At 41.4% G+C, this 16,201-nt stretch overlaps 1 protein-coding gene across 4 annotated transcripts in view; it reads right to left on the bottom strand.

Moving 5' to 3' along the window:
* Positions 1–539: 539 nt before the first annotated feature.
* The window catches only part of RAB11FIP2 (RAB11 family interacting protein 2), a 40,217-nt gene continuing 24,555 nt past the window's right edge, over positions 540–16,201 (bottom strand). Inside the window, exons 4-5 of one of the 4 annotated variants that reach the window (XM_047073502.1) lie at positions 8,470–8,515; positions 540–2,656 (exon numbers count right to left, since the gene is read on the bottom strand). In XM_047073502.1, the coding sequence (XP_046929458.1) occupies positions 2,429–2,656; positions 8,470–8,515 (274 nt within the window). In that variant the 3' untranslated portion in view covers positions 540–2,428. Of the gene's footprint in view, positions 2,657–8,469; positions 8,516–16,201 lie in introns of those variants that run through there. The other 3 variants (XM_047073503.1, XM_047073504.1, XR_006960940.1) reach the window with 3 other exon arrangements.

Here is a 16,201-nt window from a genome sequence, read left to right on the forward strand (position 1 = left end):
AACACTGATGTGTTTACTTGGGAACTCATTTTTACTTTTTGACTTCAGCATATTGTAGTGACCAATTACGAAAACATACACAAAGTTGTACTCTGGGTCATGAGTGGAAGTTCATAAACACTGGAACGACACTTGGACCCAAATGCCGACAACCAGCCATGCCAAGTGCTGATTCAGTTTTCAATACAAGTCTTGTCTTAGATTTAAAAACAAAAGTATCGATTCAGTTATAACCAAATCATTCACATCTGATTGGTCTAATCCTTAACAGTTTCATATTGGCAAAGAATCTCTCCTCAAAAGTAAATTTCCTCATAAAAAGAGCAGTATGTGAGTAATACTTTTTAATGAACTCGATTTACGTAAAACATATCCCCAATACGAAACTGACATCTTTTGGCCAAAGCATATTGAAATATCGGCAGATAATCTATCACAATACTGCAAACACATGGACTTTAGTATTTTAAAAAGTGTAAGAAGAGCTTCGGTTGTACTAACATCAGAAAAAAAATGCTGGAAGTTTTGTAATATTTAATAAAATGTTAACTAAAAGTGGCACCGTGTTAAAAAAAAATGACTCAGACCTCAAATGGGAAAATAAAATACTAATAAACCAAATTCTGAGGGTCATTACAGAAATTTATAAGTGGGGAAAAAAAGGTTGGTGGAAGTTATTTTTCCTTCTCCATTTCTTCATTTAAAAAGTTATTTAATTTTTGAAAAAAGAAAAAAAATCCTAATTTTTTGTATGTAGGAGAAGTTCTCAGAATTTCCAAATGTATGCTCTCATAGGAAAACTAAAGAGTCAGCTAACACAAATAAGCAATTTTAGCTTATGAATCTAAACTTGGCCAAGTATTATCTGATTCAGAATATTAAAATGAGCCAAACTCTTCTCTCTGCTTTGCATTGAACTTTCAATGGAGTCTTCATAGAGATAAATATTAGACAAAAATGAGGTTCATTAAAAGACTGCAGAATAGATGTCTCCAGAGACAAGCAAATTTTCCCATTTGAAAACTGGAGACACAGATTCAGTGTTTCATAATTTATTTTAGATTTTTACGGGAAAAAATAAGCAGATGATTAGCGATATTTTTAGACCACTGTTTTCCACTGTAAATTTCAGGCTAATTTCGTACAGATATATCAAGATAATTCTTGGAAGTATTGGCATTTGGGGGGAACTGACTTAAGAAAAGGGTCAACATATACTTCTGTGATAAACCAATTCTTAAGGGCAGATGTAGAACTGTGTCCAGGGCCAACGATTCACTCTTCCTTCGGTGACTCTTCTTCTGGTTCAAGACCCAAATGCAACCGTCTGTTCTATTATTTACGTAACTTGAAACTAAGCCTAATTCTTCATCCCTCGAATTGCTCGTTGCTTTGGGTTATCAGGCATCAGACGATCACCTCCTTTTTTCCCTCAGAATGATTTTCAGATCTAACTTCCTAATATTTTTCTGGCTAGTGATCTAAAGGCATTCAGAATCTCAACAAAACAGACTACCTTAGCTTCTCTTGGACTTAAACGAAACTCAAACGCGAAGACAACAAGTTACTCTCCTGAAGCTAATCAAGTTTCCTAAAATAGGTCATGCTTCAAAAAACTACAAAAACAAAAACAAAAACAAAACTCACAAAACTTTGGATCATTCCTTTCAGAAAAAGAGCAACATCTGATACCGGAATAACACAGGGGAGCAGCTCTGTGAAACCAAGGTTCACAAAGTCAAGAGTGATCTGAAGCAGCTTCCCGGTAACAAACCGTACGTGATACGGTAGCGATGACGATTTTGTTTTGCATCGAGAGAGCACACATAGATCTTCACATTGAGAAATTGGTATCTTAATTTTAGAGGCAACCAGTTGTTCTTAAATGTTTTAAAAACACATGTATATATGAGGTATATGCATGTATTTTATACACAAAGATACATGAACATATATTCATGTACACATACGGATGCATATAAAATAGGAACTTTCTTTTGAGTGTTTACAATGAACGGTATTCCTGCAGCTAAATGTGTCTACAAACCGACTTCTGAGAAACCGGCCACGGCGTCGATTCTGCTTTAGGAGAAATCTATTCCTGAGGAATCACGAGTCGTGTACTTCCGAAGCTGCCCCTAGGCCTATGGCAGGTTCGTGGGCGACACCAGCACCTAAGTGAAGCCGAAGGAACTGCTTATTCATGGAGAATCTGGCCCCTTTTCACTTTAAAAGTGTAAATAATTTAGCTCACTTCACAGGTCACTCTTGAGAGTCCCTGCTAGTATTTACACGGGACGTAGTTTTTCGCAATGAAGGCGAGTATGTAACGAAGCCTGATCGTGTTGTTTCTCGCAGTACCGAGATATCCTTCTTCCTTTGTCTCTTTTCTTCTTGCCCCTAACGCAAGCACAGTACGACTGGCTTATTAACTGTTGGCGAACTTGCCAGCTTTCCGGGACGGTTCGTATGGCACTCTGAGGATACTGGGCGTCTCCTCCATGACCCTTACGAGGAGGTTGTCGATGTAGTCCTCGAGTTCCCGGATGTGCGTGTCTTTCCTCCTGAGGAGCTCTTTGTGCTTCACCAGCTCCTGTAGGACCTCCTCGTAGGTCAGACCACGATACCCTGCGGTGGCATCAAAAGGGTTGCTGTCCTGGAACAGGAGAAAGGTGGTCATTTCAGTAGACAGAACATGGCCAGGGGGAGGGGACGGCAAGGCAAGAATTATCTGGAACTTCAACTTTTGGTTTTTCAAACCCCGATCAAGTTTCTTCTGTGTCCTTGGCTAGAACCAATGTGACATTCAGAGTGGCTAGCCAGTCCTGAGGCAAGAATTAGGGCGGACACACCAAAGCCTCGATTGTAATTCTAAATCTTTCTAGAACGGTTCCTTACGTTGTGGACAGTGTCCTAATAGACGAAATTGAACACACAATTTAGGATTAACAGATAAAATGCTCTACAACAAACATAATTAAAATAGACAAAGACTAAAGATCTCTAAGATTTGACTTGGAAAAACTCGAAGTAGCTATGGAAAAGTATACATTTGCACAATAGCTTAGCCCTCATGAACTGCTTCTACTGAACTGTGGTTTCATGCTATGACTTTGGCTTTTTACTGAAGATGGTTTCAAAAAGCAGCCGTATCAAATCTGCTTCTCCAATTTGCTGTAAAATGTTCAAGTCGTTCAGAATTAAACCAATGAGCAGCCTTGTAAGAAGTAATTACCCATGGGAGTTAATTTCTGTTTTAATTTAGAGGCAAACAAAGCTTTTTCTCCCCTCAGTAACTGGTCTATTTCCTCCTCCTAGGACTACTACCCACATAACTCATTTCCCTTTTTGCCCTGGTTATTAGGAAACTCAGACTTCAACTACACTCATGCTAACTAACACTTAGGATTAGTGGATCTGTGTTCTCTCATTCACTCATTTACTTATTTTGCTAACTTTATCCTATTGATGAATGTTCCTTTTTACACAAAAATAATAAAACAGAGAAAGACATGGATTTGACCTTTATCACAAAGCATTCTAATATTAAAAGAAAAACATCTGTCATAAATTTAATCAAAACAGCACTGGAACATCACCTATGGTGTGGAGTATTTAGATTTTTCATTATATGTGTATATATGCAATATGTATATGTGTCCAAATATAAAGTAACAACTTTTATGCCTTTTTTACACAGTTCTGTCCTTAATCAACAACTTAAAAAAGGTTTTTATCACTTTCTTTCAAAACATTTCCATTTGGCTTTAAGGGAAAAAAAACCCTGTAATACTGAGGAAATGGGTCTAGCTCTTAAGGACTAACTGATCTAATCTATCCAGTGGAGGGTAGAGAACGGGGACTGCTGGGTAAATGCAGAAAGGCCTTTGACTCTTTTTTCTCTCCGCTGGGTTAAATTTGTCTTTAGTCCTTTTTCAGGATCTACTTTAATTTGATATGTGTCTGGTGCTCATGAGGAAAGTCAAAGTGTAACTTTTTATCCCCTCCTCCCCGCCGGCACCTTGACTTTGCTGTCCGGAGAAACACCTGAAGTACAGATGCCCATTTGATGCTTAGGTTATCAAAGTCACTCCCTTCTCAAGGATAAAGGAAAAATTCAGGACCCAAAACTGGTCCAACGCCATGGGCATCTGAAGCAGTGCGCTCTGCTCGTTTAAAGGAGGAAACGTGATTCAAGGCATAAGGGTCAACAGTAGGTAATCCGTGGAGAACAGCTGGAAAATAAGGTTCAGGACAGAGTGCCAAGAGGCTGAAATGGTCAAGGATGCTGTCAAGGATGCTGGATGCTATTATTAAGGACTTTTGAGACTTACTGCAATGGTGAGGAAGCCATGGAAGGTTTCTACACAGAGGCAGAGTATGATTAAAGCGAAGTTCTAGGAAAATTAAAATGGGAGCAGTGGGTAGGATCATTTGGAGGAGCTTAGTTGTAAAGCTACTGAATGAAACATTAAAGACAAGTAATAAAAGCCTCCAACAGATTAGCAGAAAGGACAGAGCGGATGCTAATGGAAAAGTGAGCTTCCGTTCCATAAGATTATATTTAAAACAACTTATTTTAGCACTAGAAACTGGGAGCAGATACAACTTTATGAGTCATATTACCTTTGTCCCTAAAAACATTTAAGAATATTACTTCACAACAACTCTGGAGAGAAGTGTTGGTTTACTTTTTATTCTCTTCTCTATCTTTTGTAATAATAAGACTATACACACAACACACATACACACACACACACACACACACAGACTCACATGTTTACTAACTTATATAACTGGTCACGAGCAGTTTAGAGATATAAAACTTATAATTTCCTAACCACATTCTTGTTAAACATTTATTACATTAAGCAGATTTCTAAAGAAAAGATAAGCTACAGTAGTACTCAATACTGAGGTAAGTATATTTTTAAAATGTCTTAAAAATAAGCTAAACTTTCTTACTATAACCTAAGTAATTCTACATAGATTTGAGACAGATACCGGCCTAGGCCTCACTTCCCTTATCTGATAAATGAGATGTTCTCCACGGTTCCTTTCAATTCTAAGATTTCCTGGTCTACAAAGCAATTTTTTTCTGAACTCCATTTTTAAAAAAGTAGCGACATCCAACTCACGTGACTTCATTTATCTAATAAAACATTTACTGAAAAACAGAGTTCCTGTGCGAACTGCAGGGGTTAATGAAATTGCACTAAATAGGGTTCATTACTGCCGAGTTGACTGTTTTATGTGTTTTCTTAGTTTAACATAATAACCAGCGTCAGCCTGAGTCTCTCTAATCTTAATCAAATTACACATATATGAACTGATTCCTCCAAACTAATTAAGTGACGATACACAGTTAGAAAATCATTCAGATGGTTATATTTACCACCACACCAGGACTATCAGATAATGTAATGGAAATCGTTTTTAAACATTTCTGTGAAGACAATGAGGATGAAGAACATGTCAAAGAATCCTTATTTTGACATGTGTAGTTTACATGAAAGCCATGATATGAATCGATCTAACAATTTAATCTCTCAAAACAATTACCATAAATACTGCTCAACGCTTTAAAGCCATAATCTGGCGTAGAAAAGCCACTATTTGGCTTATTTTTTCCCCCCTCCCGACCATCTAATACTTATATATAGACAGATTTCCTGGAAATACATTTCTGGCCTTCTCAATAAATTTTCCATTTGTCCTTTTATGTGAAAATTTCCCCCCAAATTTCTGCATTGAGTTTCTAGGCAGGAAAACATCTTAGAAACACATGTACTATAAACTATATTCTGGAAAAGAATATAAAATAATTAAAAACAGTTTTGTGCTTAGTTCCAGGTTTCATCCCACAGTTGAAAGCCAGTTAACCCTTCTAATTTTAGGCATCAGATGCTTGCACTGACTGCCCTGTTCAGTGAATACATATAGATGTCTCCTTCTGTTCGCTGATACAATTCCCAACAAAACAATACAGACTAATATTAACACATACAATAGGGAATGGAGTTATTTGCTGGTTACAAAAGTCCTTTGGCTTGAAGAGGAAAACTCTCAGGCAAATATAAAAATTAATTATTTTTCCAAAAGATATTTCTAACACTGTTCTCAGAAGAACTTCTAAAACGGAGAAACCTCCAAACTGGTGGAGACTCAAATAACCCCAGCAGGGCTCCTAGGTACTCAGTATTTATTCCTCCAGCACTCCGTACAGACAGCACGTATGTTTTTAAGCTGTCTTCTTGTATTGAAATTTAACGTAAATGTGTCTTCTCTCTTCCCCTCTCACGACCCATCCTTTGTCATCCCCACGGAACTTCGGTTCAAAATTTCCATACGCAGATATCAGACAGTGGGGATGGGGTGAGAGGACAGCAGAATCGTGACGTGAAGTTTTCCAATCGGAATTTTAAGTAACACAGTTGTACGAAAGACTTTTGAGAATTACCAGGGAGCTATTTTTACTTCACACGTAGCCTAGCCTTTTACACCGGGAAATGTATATTTTTTGCAATATTGAAATTTAAACAAAAGCAAATTATCAGGACTCAAAATAACTGGAGGTTTCAAGAGAGGTTGTCCTGGCAACCAAATATTGGTGGGGCACTAACTGCCATCCAAGGCGGCCAGGGGAAAGAGACAGAAAGATGAAGGCTTGGCATTCTCTGATCTTCTCATTATTGTTCTAATGAGGAACTTTGCTCTGGGAATATCATCTCAGCTACTTTCACATCTTTTGTCCGACTGCCTTCACCTCCCTTTCAGTTCTTAATTAGGCCTTAAAGAGCTCGCGCTGCCCTTTCAACTGGCTACTGCTCCTGTTTAAACACTGCGCTTTCACAGACAGGTGTTGGCACCAGCATGGAAGACATACAAACTTAATTACAAAATACTAGGCCCAGAAGGGGAAAAAATAACTTGGGGGATGGCTCTTATTGGAGAACTTAATGTAAATTACTTCAAACATCTTATAATCTTCAACAGAAGAATTGTTCAAATGCTTTCCCTCAATAACGATCCGGAGAAGGATGAGCTTTCTCCTCTTAATTGCATCCTGCGGTAAATTAACAACACCTAGTAATCCTTCAACTGTCATTTAGAAGAGTTAGTATTCCAGAGAAAAAGAATCGCACATCAAGCATTCTTTTATCACCTTTAAATCCTTTAACTAAAACAATTTTCACATTTATATTTCTTTAAAGAATTCTAAGGATGCTTTTACGGCAATAAATCACAAGATTGGGAAAAGTACATTTACAAGCACACAGAAATTGTAATTAAGGTTACTTAATAAACAATAGCTGCACATTAAATCGATTTTTTGATGTTGCATTTTGTTTGAGATTAAGTAACCGCCTGATAGAATTCATTTTACTATCTGATCAAAGGCTGACTTCATATATTCTGACATTTCTCGCCAGACTGCCATATTATAAAGACTCGAGTATTTATGAAACATCAAAACTTATAAATCATTTACATAAAACAGCAAAAATGCAGTACAAAGTCCTCTGCTTCTATAATGTTTTCTATAATTTTAAATACAAATAACTACATTTAGAACGGTTTATACACCACACCAGTTTCTTCTAGGCATATCACATCATAGAAAATTGCGATATGTTATTGCTTTAAAAAATTCTTATTATACATCTGGATCACACACATTAAGGACAGATGGTTCAAACAGCAACCACCAGCCTCTTGGAATAACGGCTCTATTTCTGTTATTCAGTGGGAATCCAGTTTTCTACCGAGAACATGTGCCCATATTTTTGTACAGTAACTTACTCTCTAGATTTTAATGCTTTTAGAATCGACTGAAGATGCAGTGAACTCTGAACAGAGATCCAAACCTGGACTTCAAACACAGTAAAATGAAGTTAAGATACCTGAATGATCCTTGCAAAATGTGAGTTACATTTAGATGGTCGCTTCCAAGCCTGTTAATATATTTGGTTTTGTTCTAAGAAGGTAAGTGTCCTAAAGGTTCTTTCAAAGACTCTCCCGGTTACCTCGATCTCTTGCCAAGATGCTTTTCCTATTCTTGAAAGTTAACAGGCAGTTTTATTCTTTCTTCGATCTTTGTCACAACGACAAAAAACGTCCATTTTCTCCCCACGCTCTCATTTCATAACCGTGATGTTGACCTTGACCTACAGCTTTCACATTAATTTTAAAAGTCTGTAAACAAAATGTGTAGATTCTAAATTGGCTTCAGTTATAACTCTAATACTGCTTGAATCTCTACACATCATAAAGTCACACCCTATCGTACGTTAAAGACTGAGTTTGAATTTTGCTTTTCTTCTTTCTCCCCAGATGACCACATTAAGCTATCATCCAAAGGTAACTGAGGGGTTCAGGATGAAGGTTTTTTCAAAAATGTATGCCAGGCAGAAGGTCGGTTTGTGGTTTCTTTTCTGATGATGCACTAACCCCCCCTCGGCAACTTACCGGGATTTTCCTGAGGTCCTCATTGCTTGTTGGATTCATATGAAAACTAAGTAACAAAAGACAAACATCCATGTTAAAAGCATATCACACAGTCCACAGTGGTTGAGGAAACAAAAACATAACGTTTTTAACCCACACTGCACGAACAATTTCTAAAGTCCTAATTTACTTGGACGAATGAAACCTAATCCAGGATGTAGAAGGAAAACAGTATTTACTCAACATCCTAAAGTATCTATAATTTTAAACTTTAAAGGAAAACCCTCCAGTTATTATCAGAACTGAAGAACTATATATAAATAGATACAGTTTCTAAACATCTTTAAACATAAGCGATTTTACCCAGCAGGAGAGTTTATAAAACTGAATTTTATAACTTACTCATTTTACATACATGCACTCACCTCAAGCCTTGTACTATAAACTATGGAGAATTCAATAAATGTAGATTGGAAAGACTGGAGAATACATGAGTTAAAGCAATCTTTTAAAAACATTATAGAGGTATTAGAAAAATTAACTTTTATACACTATCCTCTCAATGAGAATGGAGTCAGAGTTGTATGAACGATTTCCGTCATTAATGTGATTTCCAAGCAACTGGCCTTCAAAATTTAAATACCCAAATGGACCCAAACAAAATGTGTTTTTCTTCCATGCAGAGAGTAAGAGAACGTCACAGCTGAATGCTATAATCATTTTCTTCTTTGAAACATGTCCATTAGGAAGGGGCTGTGACCAAAAAGAGGCTGAACTTCAAAGCCATCTGATGAGTAAATATTTCATCATTGCCATTCAAGTTTAACTCTGACCCGGCACTTAAGAGTATTGGACATTAGAGCCTCGACAAAGCATTACTGTCCTCGGAAACTTTTTACCCCCCTTCCCCCAAACAAAAAGACTTAACTGTAAAGTATACATTTTTTTTTCATTATCTGTGCTTTATCAGCCAAATAATTGGAATCCTTTGAAGAAATTCACTTTTAAAACTTTGGGCGGTGTGCACGAAAAGTCTCAGCTGGATGCGACGTCTGGAAAATCCCTATCGCTGCAGGTGCACGGCCCAAGCGGTCAATCTGCAGGGCCTCTGTGCACGTACCTGCACGGGAGAATAACTCACAAACCCGACGCTTCATCGGCTAGGACTAAGATCTGGAGTACAAGCTTCCAGAACTGATTGCTGACCTTCTCTAGCTAGAATCCCTGTGGATAAATTTGGTATTTCAGTAGAGCCGGGTGCCACGGCAGAGCATATTAACACACGCTTTAAATACCTACAAACGAACACGCCGTCAGCAGGCTGACGCGGCTGAGCCACTCTCTCCTTCCCTGTCTTTGCGGTGTTCTATATGGTTCCAGACTAGAGTCAGTGGTGCCAGCAAAGCCGCAAGAGCCTAACAAAAGAGTGGCTTAAGAGAAAATACCAAAAATAAAATCCGTTATCGTACGGCACAGCTAGGCCGGGGGTGCCGTGGGAGCAGCTAACACGTGCGGTTCCCGTCCTGCCCATTTTTCAGTCCAAGGCGGCCCACGGCAGACCAGTGGGACGACTCCCTCCCGGCCGTCGCCTCACAGCACACCGCTGTCCCGAAGAGGACAAGAGACACATCCAGCTGCGTTTCCCTCCGTCCCACTGAGTCTCAAGGACAACGCGATTTACAGCCGGGGTTGCAGCACGCCTCGGTGGTTAAAGGAGAGGAGTGACCGAGGGCCCCGGGGCCAAGTGGCATCAACGCAAATCCTGATTCTGCCCTAATCTTGCCGTGTGACCCTGAGCAAGTCACTTAACGGTGCGTCGTCTGTAAAATGGGGCTGCAGACGCACCTGCACAGAGACTCCCGGAAAGACGAAGAGTTAGCAACACGGACAACACCCAGCAGAGTGACTCACACAGGACGTGTTCAGCAAATTACCGAGTAAACATCTACCCAGCACTTGGACTGTGCCAGATACGATTCTAAGCACCTGACCAAAATTAACCCATTTAATCTTTACAACCCTCAAGGTGAGTATGACTTTCATTTTCAGAATAAGGAAACGAGTCGCAGACAGGTTAGGTAACTTGAGTGTGGTCCCACGGCTGGTAGGAGAGGCGGGTGGGGTGGGGTATCTGGCCCTCAAACCTGTCCTCTTCACTGTGACACAGAGCCCGAGCCCTGCTCTCTGCTCACTGGGCACCGGCGGCACGGCTGAGGCCCGGAACAGGCAGGACGCGTGGATTACCCAGAAAAGAAGCACCACCTCCCTCTGAGCGGGCACACGGCAGAGCTGTGGCTGGGGAGGTGGGGAGCACGCCCTTGAGAGTCCAAGCTTTCGACCACACGGAGGAAGGAGATGTCCCACCGCAGCAATTAGCTGAGCAAGGCCAAAGTCAAGGGAAAAGCAGGATTCCAGATCAAGTGAAGGATGGGTTTGGCAGAGAGAGAGGGCTCCAAAGACAGACACCGTGGGGCCTGGGGCTGGGCGACAGCAGTGCCTTGGCAGGACACTGAAGAGACTGGAATGCAGGGCTGTGCTGGGGGGGGGAGGGGAGGGGAAAGCAGTCCCTGAAGGCTTTGGGTGCAGAAGATGGGGCTCCTAGACCTGATCCGTGGAGCAACAGGCAGGGTTTTGACAATTTAAATCTTCCTTCATAAATGCCTCTTAGACAATTCATGTCCCGTGGTATAATGACAGCATTACAAGAAATAATTATGACCGTACAAGTATCATAAACATTATTATGCTGATAGACATTTCATTCTGCATCTCAAGAAGAAATTACTGAACTGATGGTGGTGTATTTATTGTAACACAGATTTTTAGAAAGGAGACATTTAGGACACACGTGTTACCCAAATCACGACACCACCACCACGTAATAACCAATAGCTTTAGCCTATGGAACTAAAGTGAAACCGTGGCAGTCTGAAAAATGCCCGAGAGTTCTTAGGGATGATTACATCACAACGGTCGCAGGCTGGAAGGGAAAAGGGGGTCGTGCGCAACAATGCCGGCCGTCCCCAGGTTCCCCACTCTGGCTGAGGGCTGGGACTGTCCAGCGGCCCACAGCGCAGAGCGGAGGGACAGGGCTCTTGCACGGGGCATTGTCTGAAATCCAAAGGCACAGCCCCTCCCCTGTGGCCGGCTTTATTTTCACACACTGACGTGTCAAACACATGACAAACTCAGTCATTCACGGCTGCCTTTTTTTGATCTGTCCTTCAGGGGGAAAACGAGTTAACTGAACTGGATTGAATCAGCTTGGTGAAAAATAAAATGTCTCTATTTATCGAAGTGTGGCACCGATTTGTGTTATCTTTCTCTTTGGACTGCTGTCCTCCTGTCAGACAAGATACCGAATAATACAGTCTGACTGCTCAACTAAGCTGTTGACAGGTTAGGGAAAATGGTGTTTTTAACCAGGTATAGGATAAACTTAGACACGCTCCTACTGAAAAAGTCTATACGAATTTCAACGTAAGATTAAAACAAACTTAATGTTAGAAATCAAAACGGAAGGAATTTGGGGGTGATAAATAAAGAACTTAAAAGCAAATTTTAAGCTGATGAAAACATTTTGAATTCCCGTTTTCAAAAAGATTTGAAGCCAAGGAAGTATTTTACCTTAACATTCTAGCGTTCTTACCTAAAAGCTTATTTTTCACCGCGTGATATTTCCCCCATTTTAAAGAATTGGTAAACTCTGACAATTTTGAAATTAGTAGTGCTCGAACAGATTCCAAGGAGCCATTAGTATCTCTTTCATAACATCACTTACTAATTTATTTTGAAGGTAAAATAAATACTGAGTAAGGAAATAAGTAAATTGGTGAGAACTTGAAACTGTCCTAAAATGTCAACTAGAGACCAGCCTGCCATAGGCAGGCCAGAGAAGTCTACCAATCTTTACAAAGTGATCAAACCGATCACCACACAAATCACGAAGCATCTGGCAGTGATCATTTTCTTCTCTGTCCTTCATTTTCTCTACCAAATACCAACCTTGGGGGGCAGGAGTATCTATGAAAGGGCAGACACCATCAAGAGCAAAAATGTATACAGGGCTTGTCAAGAAAAAGAAACGACAACAGCAACAAAAACCCAGAGAAGAGCAAAGATCTATGAAAACTGATTAACTGTCTTGTTAGCATAAGACAATGCAAACTGTGTAAGTTCCCGGTTCTAGGATTTTCAATCTTTCAGTGAAAAGTCACGTAACAATGCTTGAAGCGCTGTCGAAGGCATTTAAAAACAGGTATTCTTACGTCTTCCATAATATCGCTTTCCAACCCTCATTACTGCTGAAATTATAAAGCTAAATCCATTTTGGCCTACCACCTGACTCACTGTGTGTTTAGTAAGTGAATTCAAGTCACCTGCAAAATCCAGGAGGTAGGTGACCCACCTGGCTGGAAGTGGCAAAGAAGGAAAGGAGGGGGGTAATAATGGAGTCACTTTTCTCAAACACCATTCAATTCCTTACTGAGGATGGGGAAGAAGAAGAACTTTAAACCACCACAGAAGAACTTCTGACAGCATTTCCAAAGGACACAATCCTGCCGATCTTCCTGATTAACTGTAAGAGTAGGGACTAGACCCCCAGGGCTCCTCCTTGGTGGCAAATGTAGTTGGGAGAGGAGCATATCCTAAGAACTACACGTGACGTGTAACACTTTTAATGAATCTGAAAAGAGGAAAAGAAAAAAATGCCCCATTTACAGTGAAGCAAGGGCAAAGGATAAGGTGAGCCTTACGACAACGGACACTTAAAAAAAAAATTTTTTTTTAACATTTATTTGTTTTGAGAGAGAGAAAGCAAGCACGCACGGGGTAGGGGCAGAGAGAGAGGGAGAGAAGAGAGAATCCCAAGCAGGCTCCACACTGTCAGCACCGAGTCCGACTCACGACCTGTGAGATCGTGACCTGAGCCAAAATCAAGAGTCGGACGCTTAACTGACTGAGCCCCCCAGGCGCCCCAACAACTGGTATTTTATCGACCTTAACTGTGGTACCGGGCAACTTTCAGAGCCCTTGACATGTTGACTCACTTAATCCTTGTGATGTGCTGTGTTGTTTCCGTTTACAGAAGAGGAAAGCGGCACAGAGAAGCTAAGAAGTTGGCTCAAGGGAACAGAGTTACTAAGTCGAAGAGTCAGGATTCAAAGAAAAGCAGCCAAGCTCCGCCGCCCGACCTCTGGGGCCATGAACCCCGCTTCTCCCGCACAGGTGTTCTGAACTGTGAGCTCACAGAGGGCTGGTTTCGGGGAGTCCAGGGCCACTTCCCGAGGTTTCTCCCAGTCAGAGATGACTACGAAAAGCCCAAGACTCAGATTGTCTTCAAGAGCCGGACAACAGGCTGAAAAGCAATAGGTTTTGGAGTAACTGTGCCCACCGTTTTCAGCGTCCCCCCTCCTGCTCCAGGCTGCCCCTCCCTACACCCCAGCAGGCCGACCTCTGCACAGTGCATCATCTGGGCCGCCCTGCCCAGCGGCTTCCTGTTCCTCTGTTCCCTGTTCCTGGGAGGCACCTGCAAGAGACGGGGGACAGAAAGAAGGGGAGGCAGGGTTTTCATTCCCCGCCCCACCGCCGCCTCAAGCCGTCCCTGCTGTGCTCCAGGTTGAAGCAGTAGGTTCTCTATCAACAACCACAGATGCAGCCACAGCTGTCCCTTCACACCTGAGCACGGCAGTCCCTTCAAGACGCTGCTGGTTCCTGGTGCTGTCCCCTCCCTCCTCGGTGTCCTTAACCCCAGGCACCCCCCGGTACCTGGTCTCTCACTAAACGTTCTTCAATGATCTGTTCTGTGTCATCTGTTTCCTGCTGGGGCTCTATAGCGGACACAAGAACATAAAATACATGCCATAAACTCTTAACTTCGTAACTGAAAGTGGTTAAAGACAAAGGCTTGTCCTCTCAATCTACCAGGAAGAAAGAAAAAAGAGAAAACCAAAGGAAAACAATCTACCACAATTATTCATATGAATGATCTCCACTTCCCCTTTCCCTGCGATTTCTGGCTTTTGCTCTGTAACTACTCATTTTAACACTCTTTTCTTTCTTCCCAGAATATACACAGTCTCCCACTTTGTAAACGATAATTCACATTTACATGCCGGCCGCAGAAAAGTTCCGGGCCTTCATTTAACAACACTTTTCACACTCATGGAGCTAGAGCACGTTCAAAATTATTTTCAACTCAGAATTACATTATTAAAGACTGATTGCACTTGCAAGTTCTGAAATGGTGTCACTGCTCAAAGTGACTGGAAATTTGAATAATCCCGCCTCCTGTTTATATACTGCCTTACAATTTATAACACATTGTCACAAACCGAATTTCTTGAAACGGTTTTCCAAAGGAAGAGTCCTCAAGGTGAGATACGGCTACTCACGGCCAGATCCACTCAATCAAAATCCCGGCTGATCAGTTTCACCTTGTGCTTCCCCTACTCGCTCCCTCTGCCGGACCTGCTCTGCGGACTCACCACCACCCCAGTCGTTCCCTAATCCTTTGCGGTTCCTCACCTCTCCCACCAGAGCTTGCACACAGCCCTCTGACACTGCCCCATTTTTATTTTGCCAAGTTCTAATCCCTCCCAAGTAACCCCCGCTGACTTTGCTACTCACCTGCTACCATCTGAAACTATCCCCCACCACCAACACTCGCTGCTGCTTTTATAATCATCACCAACAAATTATTTTTATCAAAGGCAACCAACAGCCTCATTCTCTTTGGCCTCCCAGCACCATCTGACACCAAAAGACCGGTCTTTCTTTTGGGGACTCGCTTCTGTGATATCTGGCAGCCGAGATTTTCTCCTACGTTACCAATGACTCCTTTTCCTTGTCAACTTTGTCTTTTCACGCTGGGTATTTCTTAAGGTTCTGTTTTCAGACCTCTTTCTACTGTACCTTGGTGCTTTCATATTCTCCCACCACTCCACCTACCACCGCGATAATGCCTGGTGACGGCTAAATCTTTTCTCTTCAACTACAACTGCATCACCCTCTGTAATACCACCTTTACAAATGTCTCTTTAATGTCTAGGATTGGATATCCTACCTGTACCTCAAAATTAACATGTCCCAAACCAATCATCATCTTGACTTCTTATCAGTTCTGTCTGATTTTCCAACTTCTGGTACAACCAAGTCTCCTGGTGCCCCAAGGTGAAGCTTCAGAGATACCCCTGACTCCAGCCCTCAGCTTGTATGCCTCATCAGTAAGCTGCCAGATTCTGGACATGGGTCTCTCGAGGTTTCCTTCCTACTCGTGGTCACTGCTACCTGTCTGATCCTAAGACCACATCACCCCCCGTCCAGACTAATCCAACAGCCTCTTCACAATCTCTGCCTTCACAATCTTCACAATCTTCCTTGTCCAATTCAGCCTAGGCAACACGGCTGGGTAGGACGCCCTAAAGCTCAAGTCTAACCTTGTCAGTCATCTGTCAAAAAACTTCCGGCCTCCAACTTCCTCACAAAAAAACCAATTTCTTAGCCTGGTTTGCAAAGCCTATTGGATTTGGCTCAATTTATCTTTCCAAACTTATTGCCCATCCCCTGGTTCAACCTATTTGCTCTAAATTTCAGATTTTTAACGAAGAAATGCCACTGCCTATTTCAAAATATCAGGATTAAAAGAAGGTTAAAAGAAGTGAACATGAAATGTTTTTTATGACAAAGTGCTATTCAAATATAAGGTATGTCAACCTAGACACGGATCTTACGACTTTCATAAAAATTAACT

This window comes from Lynx rufus, unplaced genomic scaffold, assembly GCF_022079265.1.
Source record: "Lynx rufus isolate CCGP_SWC_20201006 ecotype Redwood Valley unplaced genomic scaffold, mLynRuf1.p SCAF_11, whole genome shotgun sequence".
Taxonomy (NCBI): domain Eukaryota; kingdom Metazoa; phylum Chordata; class Mammalia; order Carnivora; family Felidae; genus Lynx; species Lynx rufus.